This window comes from Oncorhynchus clarkii, chromosome 12 (genome assembly GCF_045791955.1).
Source record: "Oncorhynchus clarkii lewisi isolate Uvic-CL-2024 chromosome 12, UVic_Ocla_1.0, whole genome shotgun sequence".
NCBI classification, from domain to species: Eukaryota; Metazoa; Chordata; class Actinopteri; order Salmoniformes; family Salmonidae; genus Oncorhynchus; species Oncorhynchus clarkii.
The window spans coordinates 29,167,980-29,183,395 of NC_092158.1; the positions used below are offsets into that span (position 1 = coordinate 29,167,980).

The 15,416-nt window shown below is 43.7% G+C and overlaps 3 protein-coding genes across 3 annotated transcripts; 1 reads left to right on the forward strand and 2 right to left on the reverse strand.

The window, feature by feature from the left end:
- Positions 1-2,360: 2,360 nt before the first annotated feature.
- On the reverse strand, positions 2,361-6,037 carry LOC139422990 (zinc finger and SCAN domain-containing protein 21-like). Its single transcript, XM_071174525.1, has 3 exons — positions 5,924-6,037; positions 4,823-5,514; positions 2,361-4,684 (listed from the first exon to the last, which is right to left on the reverse strand). Exons 2-3 carry the CDS (start codon positions 5,482-5,484, stop codon positions 3,640-3,642), a joined length of 1,707 nt encoding a protein of 568 aa, XP_071030626.1. The 5' UTR covers positions 5,485-5,514; positions 5,924-6,037; the 3' UTR covers positions 2,361-3,639.
- A 165-nt stretch (positions 6,038-6,202) lies between these two features.
- On the forward strand, positions 6,203-9,094 carry LOC139422991 (zinc finger and SCAN domain-containing protein 31-like). The gene is made up of 2 exons (XM_071174527.1): positions 6,203-7,149; positions 7,288-9,094. The coding sequence occupies exons 1-2, from the start codon at positions 6,479-6,481 to the stop codon at positions 8,171-8,173; spliced, it is 1,557 nt and encodes a 518-aa protein (XP_071030628.1). The 5' UTR covers positions 6,203-6,478; the 3' UTR covers positions 8,174-9,094.
- Positions 9,095-12,121: 3,027 nt separating this feature from the next.
- On the reverse strand, positions 12,122-14,912 carry LOC139422989 (tripartite motif-containing protein 16-like). Its single transcript, XM_071174524.1, has 7 exons — positions 14,258-14,912; positions 14,002-14,097; positions 13,541-13,774; positions 13,254-13,410; positions 13,102-13,158; positions 12,947-13,000; positions 12,122-12,860 (listed from the first exon to the last, which is right to left on the reverse strand). The coding sequence occupies exons 1-7, from the start codon at positions 14,828-14,830 to the stop codon at positions 12,319-12,321; spliced, it is 1,713 nt and encodes a 570-aa protein (XP_071030625.1). The 5' UTR covers positions 14,831-14,912; the 3' UTR covers positions 12,122-12,318.
- Positions 14,913-15,416: the final 504 nt, after the last annotated feature.

The following is a 15,416-nucleotide window of genomic DNA, read 5'->3' on the forward strand; positions in this document are numbered from 1 at the left end:
AACAGGCTATATTAGAGCTGGGCCTTGTTACCATTCAGAAAGCCCTGGTTGGTTTAAAACTTGTACTTAATGCGATCAAGATGAAATACATGTTGTTCTCTAGTTCTCGCAAGAATGTTTCAGATGGAATACACATTTATTAATTGGATGTTTCTCCCATTGATCAGGTTCCCGCCTACAAATATCTGGACATCTGGATTGACAAAGTATTTAATGTTTAAAAAACATATGGATGACCTAGTTAAAAAGCTAAGATTTAATGTGGGCTACTTTTTTATAAATAGATTGGCTGGTCCTCATTAAAGTCACGCAGATCAATGTATTACTCCCTTTTTGTTCCCAAAGTCCTACTACACAAGCTTCCAAATTACCTAACTTCGTTGCTAACGTATTAAAGAAGGAGATAACCAACCCTGTAAACGGGTTTGCGAACTCTTCAGAATCCTCAGATCTCCATAGAATTAGGTGAATCTGCTTTTAGTTTTCACGCTCCACATTTTTGGAATCATTTACAAAATTCATTACATTTGGATTCCCTGGTGCTACTAAGGCATTTTAAAACCCAGATGATAAATGAGTTTGAGGTGTACAATTGTTTTGATTGATTGATTTAGTAACCTGCTTATGATGGCTGTGATGTTAGTGATGTTCTGGTATAGTGTACTTGTAATTTGCAATATTTTTTAGCTTTGTGGTCTCAGGGCACCATTGAAAATGAAACACTGGTCTCAATTGGGCTCCACTGACTAAACAAAAGTTTACAGTAAAATAACAAGCAAGTAGGTAAAATAACAAACAAGCAGGTCCTAAGCTTGGTGATGAGCTTGGAGGGGACAATAGTGTTGAACGCTGAGCTGTAATCAATGATCAGCATTCTCACATAGGCATTCCTCTTATCTAGGTGGGTGAGGGTAGTGTGGAGCGCAATTGAGATTGCATCGTCTATGGATCTGTTGGGGCAGTATGTCTGGTGTCTGGGATGAATAACCTTTCAAAGCACTTCATGATTACAGATGTGAGTGCTATAGGGCGGTAGTCATTTTGGCATTAAGCTTTAAGAGTTCTTGGAAACAGGAATAATGGTAGTTATCTGAAGACATGTGGGGATTACAGACTGGGACAAGGAGAGGTTGAAAATTACAGTGAATATGCCTGCAAGCTGATCTGTGCATGCTCTGGGAACAGGCCCGTAGCCCTGTGAGTGTTGACCTGAATAAAGACCTTCCTCACGTAAGCCTCGGAGAACAAGATCACCCAGTCCTCTGGGTTGGTGAAGACCCTCAAGCAGTGTTGTCAAAGCATGCATCAAATCCATGGAGTTTTCTGCAAGAGAGGCATTGTTGGGCAGATCACGGCTGTAGCCCCTGCCACCTGCGGTGGGCGTCGGAGCCTGTGTAGTATGATTCCACCTTATTACTAGATCATTAAGGGACTTGAACTTGTTCCTGTCCTTAGCCGTAGCCTCAGGGTTGTCTGCGATAGCCCTGTGTGTGGTAGCCCTGTCCTTTAGTATAGCACCAACCTCAGTGTTAATCCAGGGCTTTGATTGAGGAAGAATATTCACCGTGGGGACAACGTCACCTATGCATTTCCTTATGAAGCTAGTGACGGCGGTGCTTAACTCGATGTTATTGGCGGAGCCTGGGAACATATTAGAATAGCAGTGTAGAGGAAGATGTCATACACTAAGTTTCTGTCTAGCCTGATGGGAAAGTGGTTAGAAGTTTGAAAGAAAAAAAAGCAGAAACCTACCCATGGCGTCGACGTTCAGGCCCTACCCTACCCTAGCCCGATTGCTCAACCCGAAATTAGAAATACAATAACTTTCTCCGCTAGTATCCATAGCAGAATTGTCTCGGTCTGTCCTTTGCTCCCTGCGCTGCCCCATGTGCTTCTCTGCGTGTGTGAGTATCCATAGCAAAAGATGTCTCTAGCTTGAACGGTTCAAGAATTACTGTTGGTGGGTTATTTTATGCAAATGTATATAGTTACAAAGATTTAAAATTTAGGATAGCCTGAACATGCGAAAGTTGGTTGTTCTCTCTAGCTTGAATGGTTCAATAGTTATTTTATGCAAATGAATAAAAATGTATGTAGTTAGACATTTCAAATAATTTGAAGTTAGGATAGCCTGACTGTTTTAAAGTTGGTCTTGGATCTTAATTGGCCAGAAGCTAAACCATTTTGAATATCTACCTCTGTATTCCTATGGTTCTCATTAAAACCCATGTAATTTATGCACATTTAATGGTTATAGTAAAAAAAAATTTTTTTTATATAGTATAAAAAATCTTTTGACAAGCAATCTAAGTATGGTCAGACCGAACATCTCATCGTTGCTTTTGATGTTGATAGCTTAAACAGTGAAAGAGGATGTATTTTTTTCATTGTAGTCTATGGCCCTTTTTCAGCCATTGAAATGCAGTGGTATCCATAGCAACGGCTCTGTTTGGGCTGAGAGAGCTTTTAGCTGGATGTTAGCTAGCTACTTTGTCACTAAACTCTGACAAACTGCAGTAACTCAGTAACTATTGATTGGTAGAAGATCGTTCTGTTCTGATTCCAGATTTAAATAGCTGAGTCCAAGATGTTATACTCTCTACGTTTTTGTGAGTATCCATAGCAATGGCTCCTTTTGGTCTGCTACATTTTTTAAAAATTTTACCTTTAGGGAGTCCCCAATGACCCCAGGGTCTCTTTCACAAGGGAGCCCTGCATATACAATTTGACGTGGCATGAGACAGCTGTTAGTTGGCGTTAACTAGTTACTTTTCGCCACTCAACTCAGACAAACAACTGTAACTTTTGATTGGTAGAAGATAATTATGTTCCGATTCCAAATGTGAATAGCAGAGATGTAGACCAGATGTCAAAACCTTTAAGTTTTTGCAAGTTTCCATTGCAATGGCTGTTTGGGCTGCTCAATGACGAAACAGAGAGCTGTTAGCTGGCTGCTTTTCATCACACTAAACTCAGACAGCTGTAACTTTTGATTAGTAGTAAATCATTTGTTCTGATTCCAGATTTTAATACCAAAGAAGTAGACAAAGATCTCATACGCTCTAATTTTTTGTCTAACTGATTGGGAAAGTGGTCCAAATTTAGGTTGTTTATAAAAAGTTAATAGAAATGTCATTGATGTAGTTAGTAAAACAGCTGTATTGTTTGATCGGTATGATATTTTTGTTCCAATTTCAGATTTGAATAGCAAAGTAGAGGAAGATTTCATATGCTCTAACTTTTTGTCAAAATGGTTGAGAAAGTGGTATCAGGTTTGTGTCAAAAGTTTCTTTGTTGACAGTAAATGGAATGCTGGAAGTCTGGGAGTTGATGTCACAATGGGACATTTAGAATGTTGAAGAAATCACATGAAAGTGAAAAAGGACAAAAAAAAGCTTAATAGTTTAAAAATAATAAAATATATCAAAAAGTTGAATGCAAGCACACTGGTCCTGACTGTTCTGCACGTTTTAAAGTTTGAATGATGTTTCTAGCTTAAACAATGTAAGAGAATGCTTCGCAAGCCCCACCAATAAGAATTATTATGACGAAGATTTAAACTGGGACGTTTGCGTCACAAGTCTCACCAATAATAAGAAGTATGTTGAACATTTTAAGTGGGGACTTTTTTAAATAGAGTCAATTCCAATAGGGCCTAGGTGAAATGTCTCCATTCTTATGAAAACTCTGATCTCCATTGAGGTACATGCTTTCATCATGCACCGTCCTCAGATGCCTTAGCAAGTCGTCATTTAGTTTAAAACTCTTTCCACAGCGAGTACAGAGGAAAGACTCCTGGGAGTGAAGAAGCTTATGTTTTGTTAGGGTGTGGCTGTGGTGGAAGCTCTCCCCACACACACTGCAGCGGAATGGCCTTTCTTCTGTGTGGATGTTCCTGTGCTCCTGCAGCTCTTTCAGCTGAGCAAAGACATCCCCGCAGTCTGTACAGGTATAAGGGGACTCACCTGTGTGGGTCCTCATGTGACATTTCAGATTATACTTGTCCCTAAACTGCTTTCCACACTCCGAGCAGCCTAGAGCCTTATTATGGCTCCTGCGGTGGTGGGTCAGACATTTCTGAGAGGCAAAGACTTGGGCACAGTCAGGACAGATGAACTTAGGGAAGGCACTGCAACTGTGTTTGCTGAGAAAAGCAGCCCGTTTGTAGCTCTTACCACAGTCATGACAGCAGTGGCTTGGTCTATGGAAGGGATCTTCTTTGTTTTTCCGCTTCAGGCAGCAGGGTGTTCCTTCCTCTTTCTCGGCAGTGTTAGGGCTGGACGAGGAGATGACAGGAGCAGATACACCTCTCTTGGCCCTTCCAAAGACGGGCATCTGATTTGCTATGTTTCTAAACTGACTTCTCTCAACATTCTCAGTATTTCTATCCACATCAGTAGACTGTCCCATCTCAGAGGCTGACCTGATCTCATCCTCTACCTCAGCCTGGTTATTGTATTTTATCTCCTCCTTAATCCAGTCCTCATGTTCAGAAAAATTGTCTTCCTCAACCAAATCATCTTCTCCATCAAGTCTCCTCTCCTCACTGTAAATGTCCTCCAGATGTCTGGCATCTATATTGAAAGTACTGGACTGACAGACTTTAGAAAATTCTATCCTCTTCAGCAACAACCCTGGTCCTGTGACTTTCATCTTCTCACTGTTAACTTGATGTTCTGCAGGTCTGAAAATAAACAGAAATAGACAGCATATCAACAAATGCATTCCAATAAACACACTATTTGTAGTCAACATATTTAACACTTCCTTAATATCTTTGGATGTGCAAGAAAGAAACACTCAAAACATGATCTGGCCCTACCCTGCTTCTTCCTCTCTCAGTTGGTCTGCAGGGTATCCCTCTCCATCAGTGTGGTTGTCCATCTCACTGCACTTATCCCCAGGTGTGTTGTTCAGGTACTCCTCAGCCATGTAGATAGCCTCCTCCATGTCCTGGGGGCACTGTTTCAGCACACAGTCTCCAACGTGTGTGGGCAGGAGTGACACAAACCTCTGCAGGGCCACACACCTCACCACCTCCGCAGCCGTTCTCCTCTCAGGCCGAAGCCAGTGCTGGGCAGCACTTTCCAGTCCCTGCCCCAACTCCCTGGGCCCTCTCTCAGGGTCGTACCTCAGATAGCTGAAGTCCTCCTGCCGTCGGCTCTCTTCTGCCCTGACTTGGCTCTGCAGGCTAGCCCTCAGTGTCTCGTAGTTTGGCTCTCCTGACCTGAGGCACTCCCCGCCAAGGAGCCCCCACTTCACATTAGAAAGCCTGGAGTTGGAGTCTGCCTCCTCCAAAAGCAGCAGGTAGGCCTCAGGATCCTTCACCTCCTCCAGCTTCACATCTGGCTCCATTCTCCTGAGCTCCTCCTTCTCCAGTAACTGTGCCAGAGCCTCAGTCTGGATCTCCCCCTGTACAGCCAGAGCCTGTAGCTGCTGTCTGTGCACTGCTAGTAGGTTTGTAAATAACCGCACCACATCCATGGTTCCACTCTTGGAGTCTCTAGCAACGGCCTGTGAAATATGAAATTATTATACAAGTATGGTAATGACAGTACCACTGGGCAATGAAGATAGCAATTTGGGTGTATAATAAATCCTGTGAAAATAAAATATGTTGATCGCCCAACTCTCAATGACGTTTCTAACACATGATCCACGAGGTAGTGTTTAATGTGTTTATAAGGCTGTACATGTAGCTATGATCTAAAATATAGCGTCTAGCTAGCTTGTTAATCTGTCTGGCACCACATTCAGATGTGTGCCTCATTTTCTCTCTGGATGAGGGCTAGCTAACGTTTGGTCAGTTAGGTGGGCTAGCTAGCCACGTTAGCTGACAATCCAGGCAAAATAGACAAATTCCACCATAAAATGTGATTATCAAGCTGACCAAAACCACAGGTAGAAAAATAACGTTACTTACCGAGCGACTGGGCGTCTTTTTGTCTTTTACTCGTATTGTATTTCTTGCAGGTTAGCTAGCTAGCTACGTACACAGTTTTTATTGTTGTTTCCAGGGGTACCATTTGATCGTGACAACGTCTGAGTCTGCTGTGTGTAACATGATAAGAATTCCCGTCGTCTATTGTCCAAACATTATATGTAGCTAGCTAACGTTAGCTAATTGAAACGTCCACGGCAAGTAATTAATCATCACAGGTAACTAGTAACTTATTCGTTATTTTGCATTCTTTGATAATCAATTTTGAGATAATATGTTCATTTTGATAGCGTTTTTTATTTTAAATCACCCACCCAGCTAACAACTGAGTCCTGGAACGTTTGTCCACCTTGCTAACGTTAGCTAGCTACTAGCTAAGTTTCAGTGATGGTACTGGGAATTTGACTCAAATAATTAGCTAACAATTATTTTTCGGTGGTATTAGATGCCTTTGTGATCGAGCTGGCCATTCTGACCCTGCCAGCTAGTGAAAAGTATTTTTTTTTACCGCCCTCGCCATTGGCACCTGCAATCATTATGGATGTGGTTGAGTTCCTGGTGTCCCTGCTGGATGTGCATAAACAACAGCTGAAAGCGCTGACCAGACAGGGGGAGATCCAGGCCAAGGTCCTCAGCCAGCTTGTCAAGGATGGTTTGACCAGAACCCTTGACCGGCCTTCACCCCAGGATGTAGAGGAACAGAGAAGGCATCGGTTGACACCAGGGAGAGATAAAGACCCAGAGGACTGGGGTGCTAGGCTTGATGGTCTGCTGCAAGAGGAGACACAGAAGAAGAATCAACTGATCAGACCCCAGGGGTTGTCTAATGCATTCCAGACCAGGGTACTGGGACAGATGTGGACTGTGGAGGACCAGAGCAGGCAGGACTTCTTGTCTCTGCGGTACGAACCCCAGAAGGGAGCCAGAGAGCTGGGGCAGAGGCTTGACTCAGCTGCTAAGCACTGGCTTAGGCCTGACCTAAGAACTGCTGCACAGGTAGAGCAGTGTGTTGCCATGGAGCAGTTTCTGTCCCTCTTACCAAAGGAGGCTGGTGCCTGGGTGCAGAAGCAGCAACCCAGGGATATGGAGGAAGCGATCAGCATGGCTGAGCAGCGACTTGGGTCTGGTGCCTTCACCGTCTCCTCGCCTTCCCCTGACCGTACACAGACAAACACAGCACAGGGCTCAACAGAGACACAAGAACAAGGGTAGGTAAATGTGTGGAAGCTATTGAACTAATCATATCTGCAGTTATTCTATCATCCTCAGTGTCTTTAGTTTAATTGTTCAGTCACATGCAGATCCTAAGAACGATTCACTATGATTCATCTCATTTTAATTTACAGGAGTGTCAAGATGCAGAGCACCAGTGATCACCCAGATGCTTTGACCAAGTCATTTCTCAACCAGCTGGAGACTGTTAAGTCTGCCCATTTCAGTCTAGAGATTCCAGACATGGGAGTAGCCAGCTACCAGGAGGAAAAGGATGAGCATAAGGTGGTCCCAGAGGAAGGGTCCATCTTTGTGTGTAAGCAGGAAGTGGAGGACCCTGACTGGCATCAGGAGAGTGCTCCTCCAGAGCCTATCCAAATGTATGGGAGCACAACAGGACATGAGAGCATGTCAGTGGACACACCTTACATCTCCCCTCCCAGACACAACTCTCTCTCCTCCACCATGTACACTCATCCAACACACAGAGTGTCCAGTCAGATCCCCTCCCCACAGTCGCCTCCATCCCTTGCTCCTGATGTCTATCATCCACAAGTTCAGGACAGCCCAGTGACAGACAGACTGCAGAGTAACAATCATTCTAGTGACGAGACAGAGCTTACTGCCAGGTACACAGGGCTTATCTCTGAAGATGGACAGCTGACCTGGGGGACCCTCCCGAGGGTTCCCTCACCCTCATTCCATACTCGCCCGCCCTCCCCCTCACCCTCCCACCAGTGCCCAGACTGTGGCTGCTGCTTCACCCAGCAAAGGAGCCTGGAGGAGCACAGGAACATTCACACGGGGGCGAGGCCCTTCGTCTGTGGGGTGTGTGGCAAGGCCTTCTGCCACCGCCGCACTCTGAACAAACACACACGTATCCACTCCTGGGAGAGACCCTTTCAATGTACTGACTGTGGACAGACCTTTAAACTCAAAGACACCATGAAGAGGCACCAGGTGTCCCACAGCAGGCCAGGGACAGGGCCAGGGGCACGTCAGCTCTCTCACTCACCCTGATACTCTATCTAGCAGCTAGCTGCTCACGTAGCACTTCACCTGGCTGAGAGGAGGCCTCGTAGTAATCAGCACACAACAAGGACTTGAAGTAGGACTGGTCAGATGGCTTTCTCTGTAAATGTCCTAAATAGGCAGATTTGTTTGAGAACGCTAACAGTGTTTTCTGTTGGCGTGTTTCATAAACAGAGGACAGGCTTTGGATTGTGGTTGGTGGAACATCTCTCCCATGTTTCCATGTAAACAAGCTCAAATTACTTGTGCTTCATTGCTCCCTTTTTGTTTTTGTAGAATGCCCTGCCATGGTCCAAGTTAGAAGTGTTTCATGCATTTGGATATTGTGATAGTTACTCTTGAATAATTATTTGTTATGCAGAATATTTTTTTTGTATTTAATTTAATTCTTCAGAAGAGCAGAGATCAGAACATTGTGTAACAATGTACTGTACTGCTTTATGTTTGTGTTGTTTTATGCATATGAGATATATATATATATATATACACACACACACACACACAGTTGAAGTCAGAAGTTTACATACACTTAGGTTGGAGTCGTTAAAACTCGTTTTTCTTCCACGGCAAAACTATAGTTTGTTAACAAGAAATTTGTGGAAAGTTGGTTAGGACATCTACTTTGTGCATGACACAAGTAATTTTTCCAACATTTGTTTAGAGACAGATTTTTTCACTTATAATTCACTGTATCACAATTCCAGTGGGTCAGAAGTTTACATACACTAAGTTGACCGTGCCTTTAAACAGCTTGGAAAATCCCAGAAAATTATGTCATGGTTTTAGAAGCTTCTGATAGGCTAATTGACATCATTTGAGTCAATTAGAGGTGTACCTGTGGCTGTATTTCAAGGCCTACCTTCAAACTTAGTGTCTCTTTGCTTGACATCATGGGAAAATCAAAAGAAATCCGCCAAGACCTCAGAAAAAAACATGTAGACCTCCACAAGTCTGGTTCATCCTTCGGCGCAATTTCCAAATGCCTGAAGGTACCACGTTCATCTGTACAAACAATATTACGCAGGTATGAACACCATGGGACCGCGCAGCCGTCGTACCGCTCAGGAAGGAGACGAGTTTTGTCTCCTAGAGTTGAACGTACTTCGGTGCGAAAAGTGCAACTCAATCCCAGAACAACAGCAAAGGACCTTGTGGAGAGGAATCAGGTACAAAAGTATCTATATCCAAAGTAAAACGAGACCTATATCGACATAACATGAAAGGACGCTCAGCAAGGTAGAAGCCACTGCTCCAAAACCGCCATAAAATAAGCCAGACTACGGTTTGCAACTGCACATGGGGACAAAGATCGTACTTTTTAGAGAAATGTCCTCTGGTCTGATGAAACAAAATAGAACTGTTTGGCCATAATGACCATCGTTATGTTTGGAGGAAAAAGGGAGAGGCTTGCAAGCCGAAGAGCACCATCCCAACAGTGAAGCACGGGGGTGGCAGTGTCATGTTGTGGGGGTGCTTTGCTGCAGGAGGGACTGGTGCATTTCACAAAATAAATGGCATCATGAGGAAGGAACATTATGTGGATATATTGAAGCAACATCTCAAGACATCAGTCAGGAAGTTAAAGCTTAGTTGCAAATTGGTCTTCCAAATGGGCAATGACCCCAAGCATACTTCCAAAGTTGTGGCAAAATTGCTTAAGGACAACAAAGTCAAGGTATTGGAGTGGCCATCACAAGCCCTGACCTCAATCCCATAGAAAATTTGTGGGCAGAACTGAAAGAGCGTATGTGAGCAAGGAGGCCTACAAACCTGACTCAGTTACACCAGCTCTGTCAGGAGGAATGGGCCAAAATTCACCCAACTCATTGTGGGAAGCTTGTGGAAGGCTACCTGAAATGTTTGACCCAAGTTAAACGATTTAAAGGCAATGTTACCAAATACTAATTGAGTGATGTAAACTTCTGACCCACTAAGAATGTGATGAAAGAAATAAAAGCTGAAATAAATCATTCTCTCTACTATTATTCTGACATTTCACATTCTTAAAATAAGGTGGTGATCCTAACTGACCTAAAACTGAATTTTTACTAGGATTACATGTCAGGAATTGTGAAAAACTGAGTTTAATTGTATTTGGCTAAGGTGTATGTAAACCTACGACTTCAACTGTGTGTGTGTGTATATATATACTACCGTTCAATAGTTTGGGGTCACTTAGACATTTCCTTGTTTTCCATAAAAACATACCTGAAATGAGTTGCAAAATTAATAGGAAATATAGTCAAGATGTTGACATGGTTATAAATAATTATTTTTAATTGAAATAATAATTGTGTCCTTCAAACTTTGCCTTCGTCAAAGAATCCTTCATTTGCAGCAATTACAGGCTTGCAGACCTTTGGCATTCTAGTTGTCAATTTGTTAGGTAATCTGAAGAGATTTCACCCCATGCTTCCTGAAGCACCTCCCACAAATTGGATTGGCTTGATGGGCACTTCTTACATACCATACGGGTCAAGCTGCTCCCACAACAGCTCAATAGTGTTGAGATCCGGTGACTGCTGGCCACTGAATTATAGACAGAATACCAGCTGACTGTTTCTTCCCTAAAAAGTTATTGCGCTGGGCTTTAATTTGGTGCTGTGCTTTAGGTCATTGTCCTGTTGTAGGAGGAAATTGGCTCCAATTAAGCGCCGTCCACAGGGTACGGCGTTGCAAAATGGAGTGATAGCCTTCCTTCTTCAAAAATCCTTTTACCCTGTACAAATCTCCCACTTTACCGCCACCAAAGCACCCACAGATCATCACATTGCCTCCACCATGCTTGACAGATGGCGTCAAGCACTCCTCCAGGGTATTTTCATTTATTCTGTCTCTCACGTATGTTCTTATTTGTGATCCGAATACCTCCAACTTGGATTAGTCTGTCCAGTGTCTGTGTTCTTTTGCCCATCTTAATCTTTTATTTTTATTTGTCAGTCTGAGGTATGGCTTTTTCTTTACAACTCTGCCTAGAAGGCCAGCATCTCGGAATCGCCTCTTCATTGTTGACGTTGAGACTGGTGTTTTGAGGGGTACTGTTTAATGAAGCTGCCAGTTGAGGACTTGTGAGGTGTCTGTTTCTCAAACTAGACACTAATGTACTTGTCCTCTTGCTCAGTTGTGCACCGGGGCCTCCCACTCTTTCTGTTCTGGTTAGATGCAGTTTGCGCTGTTCTGTGAAGGGAGTTTACACAGCGTTGTACGAAATCTTCAGTTTCTTGGCAATTTCTCGCATGGGAATAGCCTTCATTTCTCAGAACAAGAATAGACTGATGAGTTTCTGAAGAAAGTACTTTGTTCCTGGCCATTTTTATCCTGTAATCGAACTCAAAATGCTGATGCTCCAGATACTCAACTAGTCTAAAGAAAGCCAGTTTTATTATTTCTTTAATCTTCATAACAGTTTTCAGCTGTGCTAACATAATTGCAAAAGGGTTTTCTAATGATCAATTAGCCTTTTAAAATGATAAACTTGGATTAGCAATAACAACATGCCATTGGAACACAGGAGTGATGGTTGCTGATAATGGGCCTCTGTACGCCTATGTAGATATTCCATTAAAAATCAGCCGTTTCCAGCTACAATAGTAATTTACAACATTAACAATGTCTACACTGTATTTCTGATCCGTTTGATGTTATTTTAATCGACAAAAAATTGCTTTTCTTTTAAAAACAAGGACATTTTTAAGGGACCCCAAACTTTTGAACAGTAGTGTATATAGCAGATACTATAGCTGGAGGATATGCATATTTCTTAACTTGCACAGTTTGAAAGATAACCTTTGACAGATATTGTCTTGCAATGAACATGTCATGTTATAAAATTGTCTGGAGAGATGGATAATTCATCACAAATGTTTATTTTTTCTCAGATTGGTCAAGATAATTTCTTTGACACATTTCCAACATAGGTAAACATTTTTACAAAAATCACATGTCACAGTACTGAAGTCAAAGGCATATTCTCATTATGAATCATTACTAACTTCACTCATGCAGTTTTATATTTTTATTGAAGTCTATTGAATTTAAATGATTCATAATGATTGTGTGCAACATTAGCATTGTGTAGTTTACATAGTCCTATTTACATTGAATAGATTCCCCTCAGTCTGTTGTCACTGTGCTCAGTAAGGTTGGAGGTTCTCCTTTAGTTGGCAGAGGGACACAGAGGAGCCCACTCCAAAGCCTGCATACAGAGGCTCAGAGAACTGGGCCTTGAATTTGTGGATCAGCTCCATGGCCTCTGACACAGAGTAGAAGGCAACCGTGTTGGCAGCGTAGTCCAGGTACACACCAATCCGTGTGGCCCGCGGGGCCTCTGGCAGGTCTTTGTCCATCTTGTTGTGCCATGCGGAGTAGCCCGAGTCAGAGCAGAGCAGGCTCCAGGACTTGTCGTTGTAGCCCAGCAGACTGTAAGAGTTCTTACCCTTGCGGCTGATGCTCTTATAGGCCACTCCGATGGAGAACTCCCCGCTCCACTCTGCTTCCCAGTAGTACCTGAACCCACCCAGGCACTCCTTGCATAGAACCTGGGAGAAGCCATCGAAGCGTTCGGGGTGATCAGGGTAAAACTTGACTGTCTTCTTCCGCATCACTTTGTGGTTCCCCTCAGACAGAACCAGCTCTTTGTAGGCTGTGTTGGGGTCAAAGGTGAGCGGACAAGAATCTGAAAAAAATTAATATTTATTGGCATTATCAGAAAATGATATGATTTGAGTTGGTATAAAGAACAGACAAGAACAGACCACTCACATCTCAAGAAGTCTGCTCTAGTTTTGGGTTCCTGAAAATCTGCCCTGGTGGGAGCTGTATTAGAACAAAATATGGATTCTATCACCAGAGATATTTGGATTACAAACATATTTTTTCACAGATAATAAACCAATGTAAACTTTATAAATATGTACCTTTGAATCGTTTGTCGCCACCTCTTGGTGAAAGTATGTATACAGGGATATCACTTACTGTAAATGTAAAATTACAGTTGGTTATCGCAATACTAAACTCTTGCTGTACAAAAGCTATGTTGTAGGCATTTTAGTCACATTAATAGACTAACCTAACTTGGAGATTTTGCTCAGCTCCTTCTTACAGATGTCATCTAGATGCTCCTTCATGCCGGTGACAGTCTTGGTGACCTCTCCGAAGGAGAACTGAGGGTTGATTAGGACTTTGGGAACCATGGGCTCAGGAGGAACACACAGTGTGGGGAAGTTCTACACAGCACAAAATAAATGTATCAGTATCGTAATGCAAATACTGGATTCATATTTCTACCAGTCTATTATCAGTACGGATCCTGGTTCTTGTCTCAGCCCAATGTCTCTCCCCCCTCCAGTCCAGTACCTGTAGGAAGTGGATGTTGTCCTCTGTGTCGAGGATCTGGCGCAGCTCGACGTCTCTGCGCTGCAGCTCCAGAATCTCCTGCTCCAGCCGCTCCACATATCCCTCGGCCTGTGACATGGCTGCCTGCATGTTGGCCTTTATCAGCTGGCTCACTTCAACATGCCAGCGCTCCACCGCCTGTAGCATCTCACTGAAGATCTTATCACTGTCTGACATCGCCCGCTGGGCATTGCTCTGAGGTTAGGGGAGGGAGATACTGCAAATTACACAATTATCATTGTGTTATTATATAATTAAAATCAAAACATTGCAAACACAATTGTAATGATTGATTTAGTGCATCTATGGCAATATATGGTCCAAAAAAATGTATAATGAATGATACTATGGTGCTAAATTGAAGGGATGTAGTCTCATAAAAAGTACCAGAAATTGACCTAGGAAATGGAAATGGACCTAACCTTGAGAACGTCAACATTGTGTCTCAACTCCTGCAGTTCCTTCATCCGCTCCTGAATGATGTGCTGGACCTCAGACTGGGTCACCAACAGGTTTTTCTGTTAAAGGAGAGGAAGAGGTGGTTAGTAAACTGAGGGGCCATAATACCTCGTTGTCTTTAGAAGTTTCAAATGAGTTAAGCTGTATCATTGCAGTTGTCATGTACTGTTAGAGCAATTAGTGAGGGTAGGTTGTTCCAGTGTGTAAGAGCAGTCGTGCCTGTTTCTCAGCGCGCTCCTCCTCAGCAGAGATTATGTTGTGGCTGCGGTGCTCCCTGACGGTACACAGCACACAGATACACATCTGGTCAGAGCGACAGAACAGCTCCAGGCCCTTCTCATGCTGCGGACAGATCTTCCTGTCCAGGTGACCCGTCTCATCAACCAGCTTGTGCCTCTTGAAGGTGGCAGACTCGTAGTGGGGCTTGATGTGTGTCTCGCAGTAGTAGGCCAGGCACATCAGGCAGGACTTGACAGCCTTACTGCGGCGTCCCACACAGAAGTCACACAGCGAATCCCTCTGGAGGTAAGGGAAGGGCTGTAGCTCGGGCAGCTGCCGGCGCACCTGGGTCACATTGGGCACGTTGCGCCTAAGGACGGGGCGAGGGGTGAAGGTGGCCCGGCATTGGGGGCAGTTGTACACCCCCAGGTGGTCATACTGGTCCCAGTAGACCTTGATGCACTCCAGGCAGTAGGTGTCTCCACAGGAGATGGTGACAGGGTCTTGCAGCACATCGGCACACAGAAGACAGGTGTAGCCATCTGGAGGCAGGGGGAAGTTCGGCTCAGCCATGGTCCTGCTGGGTCAGACTGAGACACAAGGAGATAACCAGTCAGTAGAAGTATAGAATCACACCCCACTGACCTGTATTAAATGGGAGTGAGACTAAAGCAAGAGTGCAGTCCCCTTCCACTGGTATTTAAAGGTGAGGCTGTGTTTTAGTGTAAACAGAAAAGACAACCTGCATGAAACTGAGAAGTGAATGAGACCATGGAGGAATGAACCCACATACCACCCAGCAACAGACACTCTTGGTTGGTTCTCTTGGCGAAATGTCTGTGATCATAGTCCTAGACTGTTCTCTCTGCTACCGGACAGCAAGCTGTACCGGAGCGCCAAGTCTAGGACCAAGAGGCTTTTTAACAGCTTCTAACCTCAAGCCATAAGACTCCTGAACATCTAATCAAATGGCTACCCAGACTATTTGCATTGAACCCCCCCCCCCCCCCCACGCTGCTGCTACTCTCTGTTATTATCTATGCATAGTCACTTTAATAACACTACCTACATGTACATGTTACCTCAGTCATCTTGACTAACCGGTGCCTCCTGTATATAGCCTTGCAATTGTTATTTTACTGCTGTTCTCTAATTATTT

Excerpts from the sequence above, each read along its gene's own strand:
- LOC139422990 (XM_071174525.1), bottom strand. The coding sequence starts at position 5,484 with ATGGATGTGGTGCGGTTATTTACAAACCTACTAGCAGTGCACAGACAG. Across the intron at positions 4,685-4,822 it reads CTGAGAGAGGAAGAAGCAGG|ACCTGCAGAACATCAAGTTA; the intron begins GTAGGGCCAGAT and ends GTTTATTTTCAG.
- LOC139422991 (XM_071174527.1), top strand. The coding sequence starts at position 6,479 with ATGGATGTGGTTGAGTTCCTGGTGTCCCTGCTGGATGTGCATAAACAA. Across the intron at positions 7,150-7,287 it reads ACAGAGACACAAGAACAAGG|GAGTGTCAAGATGCAGAGCA; the intron begins GTAGGTAAATGT and ends TTTAATTTACAG.
- LOC139422989 (XM_071174524.1), bottom strand. The coding sequence starts at position 14,830 with ATGGCTGAGCCGAACTTCCCCCTGCCTCCAGATGGCTACACCTGTCTT. Across the intron at positions 13,775-14,001 it reads ACAATGTTGACGTTCTCAAG|AGCAATGCCCAGCGGGCGAT; the intron begins GTTAGGTCCATT and ends CCCTAACCTCAG. Across the intron at positions 13,159-13,253 it reads GAGCAAAATCTCCAAGTTAG|TAAGTGATATCCCTGTATAC; the intron begins GTTAGTCTATTA and ends TTACATTTACAG.